The 12,508-nt window shown below is 36.5% G+C and overlaps 1 protein-coding gene across 1 annotated transcript; it reads right to left on the reverse strand.

Annotated features, from left to right (window-relative positions):
- Nucleotides 1-4,037: 4,037 nt before the first annotated feature.
- Nucleotides 4,038-11,652, reverse strand: LOC130737885 (somatic embryogenesis receptor kinase 2-like). Its single transcript, XM_057589742.1, has 11 exons — nucleotides 11,104-11,652; nucleotides 10,277-10,409; nucleotides 10,077-10,148; nucleotides 9,162-9,305; nucleotides 8,596-8,667; nucleotides 8,428-8,499; nucleotides 8,235-8,347; nucleotides 7,429-7,560; nucleotides 7,004-7,345; nucleotides 5,614-6,008; nucleotides 4,038-4,613 (listed from the first exon to the last, which is right to left on the reverse strand). Exons 1-11 carry the CDS (start codon nucleotides 11,192-11,194, stop codon nucleotides 4,299-4,301), a joined length of 1,881 nt encoding a protein of 626 aa, XP_057445725.1. The 5' UTR covers nucleotides 11,195-11,652; the 3' UTR covers nucleotides 4,038-4,298.
- Between the last annotated feature and the right edge of the window lie 856 nt (nucleotides 11,653-12,508).

Genomic DNA, 12,508 nt, shown 5'->3' on the forward strand with positions numbered 1-12,508 from the left:
TTACATTTAGTAGGTAGTTGAATAGCTAATGACTTAAACAATTTTATTCATTTTTCATATTTTAATTTAATGTATTTCATACAAAGGTTCAAAGTGACTTTTACAATTTAGTATGTAGTGGAGTAGACTATGAGTTAAGAATTTTATTTAATTTTTAATTTTATTATTAAAGGTATTTATATAAAAGAAATGTTTAACTATTTAATGCATTTAATGTAAAGGAGTGCAAAAAACTCAAGTCTCCTTTATATATATATATATAGATGAGGAAAAAACATCATTAACATAAATCATTCATTCTCCGCTGAGAATGGGGAAGAGAAGAGATTTTCAATGGAGCAAGCAACAGATGATGAAGCAAAGACGAGAAAGGGAACGAGAGAGACGAAACAAGGATGAGGAAAACGGAGTATGGGAGGTGAGAAAAAGAAAAGTAACAGAGACTCACCTCTTCCTTGAGCTGGTTTAAGGCGTGGCCTGTAAGGTGGATGAGGAAATTATGTTAGATGATCGTGCGGGAATTAGTGTTAGGGAAATATGGAGAAAATATGACCCAAAAATATTGGTTGGAACTTGGAAACCATTAAGTTAGGGTTTGGTTTGGTCGCAATATAGAATAGGACATAACGGAACGGGATATATATATATATATATATATATATATATATATATAAATAAAGCTAATTAAGACTGTTTGTTTTGGATAAAAAAATAATAACTTTTTAGCTTTCTAGAGAACGATTGATTTTGTGAGACTGTGAAAAAAGCGATTTTTCTAAAAATAAGTTTTTTTTTTTACATTGGAAAGATAAATTGCACCCGCTAGGAATCGATTCCTGAATCTCCCCCTACTCAACCCATATGTCCTCAGCTCCTACCACTTGAGTTATCCTACGGGTACCTAAAAATAAGTTAAAACAAACACACTCTAAAGTAGCTTTTCCAAATAATCTGCTTTCAGATTTTTGTAAAATAGTCATTTTTCAAAAAAACTGAAACAAATGCACTCTAACATAGCTTTTCCAAATAATATGCTTTTAGCTTTTTTTTTGTAAAATAATGATTTTTTTTAAGATGAAATAAACATAAAATGAAAAAGTGATTTTTCAAAAAAAAAACAAAAACTGAAACAAACGCACTCTAAAGTAGCAATTCCAAATAATATGCTTTCAGCTTTTTGTAAAATAATGTTTTTTTAAAGCTGAAACAAATATAAAATAAAAGTGTTTTTCTAAAAAAAAGCTGAAACAAACGCACTCTAAAGTAGTCTTTCTAAATAATCTTGTTTCAACTTTTTGTAAAGTAATGATCTTTGGAAAATTTTAAATAAACATAGAAAATGAAAAAGTGATTTTTTTAAAAAATAAAGCTGAAACAAACGCACTCTAAAGTAGCTTTTCAAATAATCTGCTTTCAGCTATGTGTAAAATAATGATTTTTTTAAAAAACTGAAACAAATATAATAATGAAAAAGTGTTTTTTCTAAAATAAAGCTTAACAAACGCATCGAAAGTAGTTTTTTCAAATAATCTGTTTTCAGTTTTTTTTAAATAATGACTTTTTGAAAAGCTGAGACAAACATAAAAAAGATTTTTTAAATGATAAAAGTGATTTTTCTAAAAATAAGCTGAAACAAACGCACTAAAATTAGCTCTTTTGTTCTTGCTTAAAAATAATGATTGTACTTTTGAAAAGTAATTGATTTTATTATAAAGTGATTTTTTTGAAAAGTGAAAATTTACTTAAGTTTGTCAACAAAATAAAATAAGCGAATATAAATTAGGGCATTCGTTCTGTTCTCTTTTGTTTCACCCTTTTTTACGTAACCAAAGTGTCCCGTTTCAGAAGTTTTTTGTCATATTCCGTTCCATCCAAAACACACGACAAACACAGAACGGAACCCATATGTCATGTTCCGTTCCGTTCCCACCTATCTACCAAACGCTACCTAACTTTTGTTAATGTGCATCGGGTCAGCCAATTTAACAAGTGATCACAAGTTTGACAAGTTAATTATTAGTTCGACCAATGACTCAATTTCCATTGGTGCCATGCGTGAACATTTGGAGTGGGCAACCCTCAAATTTTTCTAACCACCATAGAAAAGGGATACCATATGGCTGTTCCCCGAGTTTGTAAAACTTACTCGTCATTTATATGCTTGTTTGTTTTTCGGGTTAACTATCAGATTGGTCCCTGTCTTTGTCTCACTGTATGAGGTAAGTCCCTCCCCGGAAAATTTATTGTATTTAGTCCTCGTGTTTGAAAACATTTTGGAGCGGATCCTCGCCGGAGGACGGAGCTCCGGCGAGTGCTTACATGACACGCTGACAAGGATAAAAATGCTTACGTGGATTATAAAAATTAAAAAAATTTACACATCATAATATTAAATTAAATTAATAAAATTAAAAATCTAAATTACCCAAATTAATTAAGGTTTAGAGTTTAACCCTATTAACAAGAAAAAATAATCTCATCATCATCATCCATTTCCTCATCCTCTTCAACCCCAAATCATCATCCATTTCCCCACCCCAACCCTGCATCTTCACCCCAACCCAACCGAAACCTCAACCCCCACCCCACCCGCAACCTAAACCGACCCCCATCCCCAACCTCACCTCCCCACCCGCAACCTCAACCCGACCCCTACCCCCAACCTCAACCCCACCGCCACCATACCCACCCAAATCCCTAGGTCCGGGCCTAAGTTGCAGAAAAATGGAATATGGGTAAGAGCTCGTCGCCCATATCCCTTGCGCTGGAAGACGACGACGTCGCAGGATCGAAGCGAGCAGCGCCAGGAGGAGGGGGAGAGGCGGTGGCATCGTTGGTTCGTGATTCGCACCTGGGTTTGATCGATCTCTTCATCTCTCTCTCTCTTCCTCTTATGCAGGTTAGGGTTGCAAGTGGGTGGATGGGGTGAGGTTGCAGGTTAGGGTTTCGATTGGGGTGAGGTTAGGGTTAAGGGTGGCGGTGGGGTTGAGGTGGTTGTCGAAAGGTGGAGGTGGGTTAATGGGGAAACAAGGAGAAGAAGGCTTTGAGGGAGAGAACAAAGAGGGAAAGCGTGAGGTTGGGAAGGGGATGATGGTGTTTGCAGGGTTGTGGGTGGAGAATGTGAGGGTGAAGAAGAGGAAACAGAGAGGGAGAGTGGTGAGTTTTGGCACTGAAACTCTAATTTTTGGAAGAGTGGGAGAGGGTGAAGTTTGGTGTTTGCAAGGTTGTGGGTGGATTAATGAAGTTGATTTTTGATAATTTCCGGGTTCAAGACTGTTGTTCTTGTGATGGAATTGAGAATTGGGGAAATTTGGGGAAATTGGGATTAATTTGGGGGAGAAATTAATTTTGTTAATTAGATTAGGGTTAGAATTAGACAATTAGTAATAGGTTTTAATTTTACTAATTATCTGATGTGTATTTATTTTTTATTTTTTTATTTATTTTTTAATTCCACATCAGCTTCATTAATCTAGTCAGCGTGCTATTTAAGCACTCGCCGGAGCTCCGCCCTCCGGCAAGGATCCGCTCCAAAAAGTTTTCATACACGAGGACTAAATACAATAAATTTTCCGGGGAGGAACTTACCTCAGACGACGAGATAAAGACAGGGACCAATCTGATAGTTAACCCTTGTTTTTCTGTTGGGTCTTCTCTAAACATAAGTTTGGCTAGAAGTAACTACAAAGTATAGAATTTTACGTGTCATGAACCAATCTAACATTCACATATTTGCCTTCTCAAGTGAGGGAATCACATTGAAAGTTATCACAACCATTAATTGCAAAATCAACAGTTGTAATTGTGATCATATACATGCATATGTATAACAAACTACTGTGTTCTTAATCAACTACTAATTATCCAATCAGTGGCCGCAATAACTTACTTTACCCTCTAAAGTGAGAGGAGCCAAATCCTGCCCAGTGTCTACACCCATCTTTAGATTGAGAGGTAGTCTGCTCCCACACACATCTTTAAAAAACATCCCCATCAAAATAAGAAGTGTATTTGCAGATTGAAAAAGAGATATGGAATAATGGAAGTGGTGCAGAAATAGCTAAAATTGTATCATCAAAGTAAATGTCACTTTGTCCAACTACAGCAGATGCTTGCACATTGTAACTAGACAAAGCACCCCTATGCACAAATTTAAACGAATATACTGCAGTGGACTTCAGTGACAGGAGAGAGATGTAACCACTAACCAGTAAAGGAAAAGAGTGAAAGAAAACTATAATAGTAAAAAAAATGTCATAAATAATTTTTTCCGCCTTTGACTTGCTATTTTGCTAAAGTTACCTTGGACCAGATAACTCAACTGCATGAAGATTTTCAGTTGAGTCAACTATCCAATCAGAATTGGGATGTGGGGCTAGCTCCATCTCCTGGCGGAGAATTTCCACCTTTTGCCACTCATCCCATCTTTCTGCCAAGCCATCACCTTCAAGCATACGCACCACCTCTGACATTTTAGGCCGGTCCATAGGGGAACCTTGAGTGCAAAGGAGTGCAACCTGGATTAACTGTTCTACCTCAGCTTCTATGTAATTGTTGTGGAGATCAGGATCAACCAGCATTTCTAGTTTTTTCTCTTTCAGAAGTCCTTTTACCTATAAAGAATATATTCAGATGTATAAGACTTGGAAATGACAATACTACTACAGAAAAATACATCCACAGACATGCGAACGATGCTCAACTATGAATACCAAACAGAATATAATGAAGAGTCTGTTTGGAAAAGAATCTTTCTCCTCGTTTTACATGTCAAAACAAAAAAGTAACCAGGGATATATCCTTCTACTAAATGGAACAATTTCAGTTTCAGTTCACTTAGAAATATGCTTAAAATATGTGACAGTTTCATGGCATATTATGAATGCATACTTCAAATGAAAAACTGTCAATGTTAAACACCGTATGCTTATATCCTTCAGCCTAACTAACTGTTCTTCCCTAAATCAAATGAAGGAAGCAAGTTATTGACCTTATAACAGTAGTGGATGACGTTCTTAACCTTAATGACAACCTAAATCTTTCTCCTCGTTTTACATGTCAAAACAAAAAAGTAACCAGGGATATATCCTTCTACTAAATGGAACAATTTCAGTTTCAGTTCACTTAGAAATATGCTTAAAATATGTGACAGTTTCATGGCATATTATGAATGCATACTTCAAATGAAAAACTGTCAATGTTAAACACCGTATGCTTATATCCTTCAGCTTAACTAACTGTTCTTCCCTAAATCAAATGAAGGAAGCAAGTTATTGACCTTATAACAGTAGTGGATGACGTTCTTAACCTTAATGACAACCTAATTTTCATAGCCTGCACACGAAGTGCTTAAGATAGAACTTGTTTACTCCTGCACGGTCCAGCAGGTTTATTCATACATATCCCTCTCAATAAAAAGGACAAGCATTTCCAAAACAATAGGAAAATCAGAATTAGTAAACGCTACTGCTGGCAAAGGAAAAAGCCAAAGAAGTAAACATTTTCCATCCCCTTCAACATTTATGGGTAGAATTACACTTCCTAAGCCATAATAGTTAGTGGGTTGCAAGAAATTTAACAGTTAACATATAAATATAATCAATGTCAACATACCCAGTCAAGCAACATAACATCATCATCATTTGCAAGCCGAGCTAGGTCAAACGCTCTTTGTCCAGTGATCAGCTCCAGAAGCATTATACCATACCCAAAGACATCTGTTTTCTCTGAAGATTTACCAGTAGATAGGTACTCTGGAGCTATGTGCCCAATTGTGCCCCGCACAGCAGTTGTCACATGGGTGTCCTTGTAGTCCATTAGCCTGGCCAACCCAAAGTCCCCAACAACAGCCTCAAACTCCTCATCCAACAATATGTTCGCAGCTTTCACATCACGATGAATAATCTTTGGGTCACAATGCTCATGCAAATATGAAAGACCCCGCGCTGATCCCAAAGCTATCTGTTTCCTTGATGGCCAATCAAGGGGCTTTTGATGTTCTGGGCGCTCTAGAGTAATGCAAATACAAGATCACAAGGCAATGTTAAAATAGGGAAAATCACGTAGACTCAAGTTAGGCATCAAAAGATATAGCTGACTCACACTCACTAGTAAAAATTTAATTCATTTACTTGTGATTTGGTTTGGCCTAAGTCATTTCACTTATAATCTGTAGAATGTAACACCGTAGTATTAAACAAATTAGGGCTTTCTTGGTATCTTTGTTATTAATACTCTAAATGCATAAAGCAGTTGAGTTTTTTATTTATACCTTTCTCTTCTCTTTCTAGGTTGACCATTGGATTTATTTTGTTTACATTGTTTAAGAAATTGAAAATTCAAGTGGGGAATCTTTCTCCAAGCCAAAGGATTACAAAATCTATCAGTGAAGTTAATGGCAATTATTCATTAACACTTGAACCCAAAAAAATGCTAGACTTCAATGCTTAATGTGTAGACTGTAGAAAAACACGAAAAAGAAAAGAAAAGAGCTAATGCTTGAGTGGTTTTTGACTTATTTACTATATTCCTGACTTTGCTAAACGTTATTTTATTGACAGAAGTCTTGGGACTTCACTAGAAGTTCTTTTAAACCATAGGTGACACAAGTGAACTTGGCCAAACCACGGGTGTACAGATATAAACCACAACTTAACAATTTCATTATTATTATTATTATTATTCTTTCAACAGGCGAGAGCTGGAGCACCTTACAACTATATATTTTTGTACCTGGTGATGAGGAAGAGGTAGAAGTGAAAGACTAGAGGAACTGTAACTACCACAATGAGGGGGGCTTAAGAAAGGGAAGTGTGGATTTTCTAAGAAAGTAAAAGCCAAACTGATATCATAGTTAAACTCATTTCCATCCCCTGAAAACCTCAAGTTACTCCTCAGCAAAAGACCAGAGTACAAGCTTTTACACAAGGTATGTTCTATTTTGTTACTTAAACAGCCTAAGACATTCCATAAAGTCTAGGGGAGGAAAATGCAAACAACCTACCTCTTAAGCATGAGGCAACGCTTCCATTAGCCATGTAAGGATAAACAAGGAGCCTTTCAGTCGGCGTCATACAGAACCCACGTAAACGGAGGAGATTTCGATGCACAGCCATGCTGATCATTTCTACTTCAGTCTGAAACTGAAGCTCCCCACCAGGTGTGCGCTCTTCTTTCAATCTTTTCACAGCAACCAATGTACCATCTGCCAAGCGTCCTTTGTAAACTTTACCAAATCCTCCCCTTCCAAGAATGTTCTTATTGCTGAAAGTATCTGTTGCAACTTGTAGTTCTCGTAGCGAGAATCTCTTAAGCTGCCCAAGATGTACTTCCGGATCCTCTTCACCTGCAAATAGACGCAAGGAAGTTAAAATCCATCTAGTTAATTTGTTCAAGCAATGCAGTATTCATTCAGATGCGATAGCTCACCAGGCACATCAAAGAAAAATTCTTGTGGTTTCCTTCGACGCCACCATGCAAACGCAATTGCAGGAACAGCAAATAATAGAGCAGCACCTGCAGCTACTCCTCCCGCTATTGCACCAGTGGCACCACTACCTCCTGTAATTAAATACAGTAAGGTGGGACCATGAGTGCTTTTATCTCGAAGTTTCAGAGAATATAAATAACAACACAACTTTAAAAATGTAGTAAAAACAGAGATTGAACCTTTTATAAGATATAGCTGACCAAGGATCTAGGAAGCAACAACACAACAGGGGACACCAGACATAGACATGACACAACAAATTAAAATAATAAGGACGCAACACAGCTTGAATACATTATATAAAATAATATGAAGTAAGGGCTACTAAGTGTCTGTTTGAATACAAGTTGCTCTAAAAGAACTTTCAAGCTACCAGAACAACCAAGTTCCTTTACTTTTTCTCTCGAAACTCATGTGATTGTGCTTTCACATTGGAGAAAACTGGTTTCCAAAAATGCTCTAAAACATTGAATGAGGAAACACCATACTCAGGTACATAATTAAATGCCAATTAATAAATACTAAAAAAGAACAAGTGACGGAACATGACCAGTCATTGTAACCACATCAGGCGTAAAAGTTTAAATAGCCACCACCATATGTTTAACACAAGGTTTAATTTAAAATCCAGGCTAAGAAAACAGCTTGGACTTGGATAACTAAAAGCAATAGCAATAGAAAATATGCCAAACTTGTACATAACTTCTATCTACTCTCAAAGCTTCAAAACAGCAATAAAGATAACCTGGAGTTGAGATAGGGGGCGGTGGGACAAATGGGGGAGGAGGAGAAAATGGAGGAGATCCAGGACAAGGGTGCCCAGTGACAGGGCCACATAGATCCAAGTTATTGGTAAAACTACAAGAAGGGCAGTTCAATTAGAAATCTTTAACAGCTCGGGAATAAATGCAAGAATAGCTTAAAGCTGAGTAAATTACCTGATAGGAGTGAATAATGAGAAGGAGCCATTATCAGGAACCACACCTGAGAGACGGTTATTAGACAAATCCCTACAATTTAACAAGATTGAGAACAATAAATAAGCAGTGTAAATAAATGTCGAGGAGGGAAATAAACCACATATGTTGAGCAAAACTAGCACTTACAGCACTTGGAGAGCTGAAATATTAGTTAGTGGCATGGGAATAGGACCCGTCAAGCTGTTATTATTAAGCCGGCTATCCTTGGACAAACAGACAAGGAAAGCAGTATTAGATCTACAGAGATACCAAGAAAAATAACATATTCAAAGGCACCAAAACATTAAACAAGCTTTTACAGTTTCGCCGTTTGACAGAAAAATGATAGCAATTTATATCAAAGTAACAACAGATATCAATTACATGATAGTAATTTTGGGATGATAGATATGAATAGCATGAAATTTCTTTCTCTAAGAACAGATCTAACTCACTATTTCAAGAAGCATTTGGAACTAAAAATGATACCCTTGTTTATAAATTATAACTGTCAAATAGCATATTTCAAGTTTGTATAGCACTCCAGTTAATACACAGAATTGACATCAAACCCTAAATCATAGTTGGATGTGATTAATCTAGGGTTTAGATTTGTTATAATCCATAAGAGTTTGTTGTATCATCTCAACCCAACATTTGACATCAGGAAGATGGCACTTTAGCTTATACCAAGAATGTCAACATATACTCACAGGAAACGCAATTTGGATAGCTTGCCCAATGAATCAGGGATAGGACCACTGAAATGGTTTAGGTACAGATCCAAGCTCACCAAGCTAGTAAGATTCCCCAAGTCACTTGGAATTGGACCACTAATGTTATTGCTGTAGAGTTCCCTGTTATGGAACAGAAATGTATTAAAAAATATGAAGAACTCAAATATTTAAATTAACATTAAGTGTTAAAATCAGCATCAAGTTAATTTCATAATAACTTCAAGAATTTTATAAGTGAAACTACTAGGCCATCCCCTAATATGTTTAAAGAGCACGCTCCAGTAATCAGAATAAGAGTAATGCAGCTGCAAAAGTTATAAAAGTTATTTAAAAGAATTAATGGTGATGAAATTGTGCAACTATTTTCTTCAGGCCGAAATCAAATGTACATACAAATACAGGAAAATCCGATCATGGATAAAATCTAAAAAAGGCCCTTTTCAAATATTAGAACATTTAGAATATGATCCACAGAAACCCAAAATGCAAAAAGCCTCAGAGTACCTCTTATGAAACATCCAATCAAGTCAAATGCAACTTCTGAACCTCATTAATTAATAATAGCAATACCTTACTGGATGACTCATTGCGGCAAGGACAAAACTTAAAACAGAGAATAATCATGTACATAACATAGCCTTGGATATTATAGGACTTATCGGCCATTAAGACTATATTAGTAGAAAAATACTGTTCCACAATGATTTCAGCTTATATGCAACTCTATTGAAATGACAATATACAAACTGGACTGTATTTCTCCAAATGATTAGAAGGTCTTTCTAATACTACAATTGTATAGAAGATTTAACTATCAACTGAATATTAACAAAAAGGAAGTTAAGGCACAGACAACCCATCATTAACCAAGTCCATATAAGAGTAACATACAAATACTGTAAGTTCTTGAGTTGGCCAAGCTGAGGAACAAGTTGACCAGATAGAGCAGCATTTCCCAGATCACTGATGTCAGACCAGAGCAAAGAAACATGAAAAGAAAAATGTCAAATCCCATATGAAATTAAGCTGTGCAAAGTTTCACAAACAGAATGAACATGTATATAAAAGATATCAAGGAACATTAAGCTTACACTCTTATGACACTATTATCATTGTTGCATGTTACATGAAACCACGTACATGGATTGACCAGTGTAGGGTCCCAACTTTGCAAAACATTGTTAGGGTCTTGTAAATTTGTCCTGAGGCCATGTAATGCATCCCCTATTTCAAAATACAAGAACATAAGATCAGATGGTGTAAAATCAAAAGTCAAATTACACTTGGGGATCAAGTCACTCATGATCATCCCCAGATGCCAAGTTGCAAGAAAAATTAGCTAGACACTACAGCTAAGAATGCACCATCTTGATTGAATTTGAGAAATACATTTTCAAGCCGAATAAAAACAAAAGGAGGTCCAACAGTATCTGAATCAGCACATTAGGATAAGCCAACCAATTAGAAAAATAAGTATAAATAATCAAGGATGGAAAAAACAAAACAGCACAATGAACACAGTTCCTATTCCATTCGAGTACACATTCATTTTGCCGTTTTTATTACTCAAAGCTAATCGGCATAACGCATACATAGAGCAACTTAGAGAGTACACAGTGGATAGACATTATCATCAAACGCTCTCCAAGAGGACATCTCGTACCCAAAAAAGAAAAAACAATGACCCCATCGTAATCATTTTATCACTTTCATATACACAACCACTAGATAAAACACAACACAAATAGCAATGCTGAATGAAATGCCAAACCAACTAGCAGACTCACACAGCATACACAATACAACCCTTTTAATGTGTTCAACCCATTTTCTAAACTCAAAAAACATAATCAATCAAATACTTAGCAAACAAGCAAAAGAACAACTCACAAAGGGTAATAATAATTTGAATACAAACCTTCCATGTTAGCAGAAATGAGCCACCATAATGGGTGAGCAAAGAAAACCCACCAGATGAAAACTGAACCCCTGAGCTTCCTCTCCATCATCAGAGTTCAGAGACTAACTAACTAGATCCAGAATATACCTCACGCCCCAATTCACCATCACAAATGCCACAAAACCCTAATTCAGATAAACCGTGCACAGCAGCAGCACACTACTCAAAAGAACACGATCTCACCAAAAATACAACAACCACAACCAGATTAAGAAAAATCAATCAAATAAAGAAAGAAACAAGAATCATAATAATGACATTTTCCCACATTTTATTTTCATAAAAAATGCAACAAAATCTCTGTGCCCTTGAATATTGATGATGAAAGAAGAAACTTTTGATTTTTATTTTGTTTCTCTTTCTGAATGAAGCTGGTAAGTGAAAAAGATTATTGTTAACTTTTTTCGAGTGAGGCGTGCGCAGAGAGAGTGTGTTTGAGTGAGTGAGGCTGCCCGAACGGTGCTGACCGCTGCCCGGTTCCCAGTCAAAGCGGCTTGGCGCTCTATCTATCCTGCTGGAAAGCGACCTGAGGCAAAACCCCCGTTTATATGGTCAGAATGGGAATGACTTAGGTGGGTCCCACGCCTACCCTTTCCACTCGACAGCTTTTTGCTTAGTTTTTTTCTTTTTTTTTTATAAGCAATGAAAAATATATTGAAAGGAAGTACAAGGGGTACTTCAATCCCAATACATAAAGAGGAAGAAAAGGAAAAAACTAGCAAAGTGTAGAGATAAAATAGTGCCTACAAAGCCTCAAGTCACACACACATAAACTCACCCCTGCAACTACATGGAAAAGATCAAAGAAAATAACCTCATTAAAACCTTACTAGGAAAAACCCCCTTGGGAAAACCTAGTGAAGGAAAAAAAGTACTATTTTCTAAGATCAAAGGGAATTCCATGAAGAGCAAATACGGGAAACCCACCCAAAACAAGAGCACCAAGACCAAGCTGTGGACAAGGATAACCAACATAGATACTCGAAAAAGTCAAAACTCCAGCACCTAAGAAAAATTCCTTCATAAATCAACACAGCACCCCATCCAGCTCCTCAATCAAAATACAATACCAGCAACCACATACTCAAAACCAGCAGCCCAAATCAAGTAGTTACATATCAGAAAGACAAGCCAAAGGCTCCAAGAGCCACTCTGAATAGGCATGAAGGAACATCCTATTTTTAGCTCTTAACCATTCCCAAGCCTTATGTTGAATCATATCAAAGACAGCAGTAGAATCAAAGGAAACTCCCCTGAAAATTGCACCATTTCTTCCATTCCAAATCTGGAAAATCACTGCCAGCCAGATTAATGCAAGACCTGTTTTATTTGAACAACACATAGCACCCACAAATTGATTGAA

This window comes from Lotus japonicus, chromosome 2 (genome assembly GCF_012489685.1).
Source record: "Lotus japonicus ecotype B-129 chromosome 2, LjGifu_v1.2".
NCBI lineage: Eukaryota > Viridiplantae > Streptophyta > Magnoliopsida > Fabales > Fabaceae > Lotus > Lotus japonicus.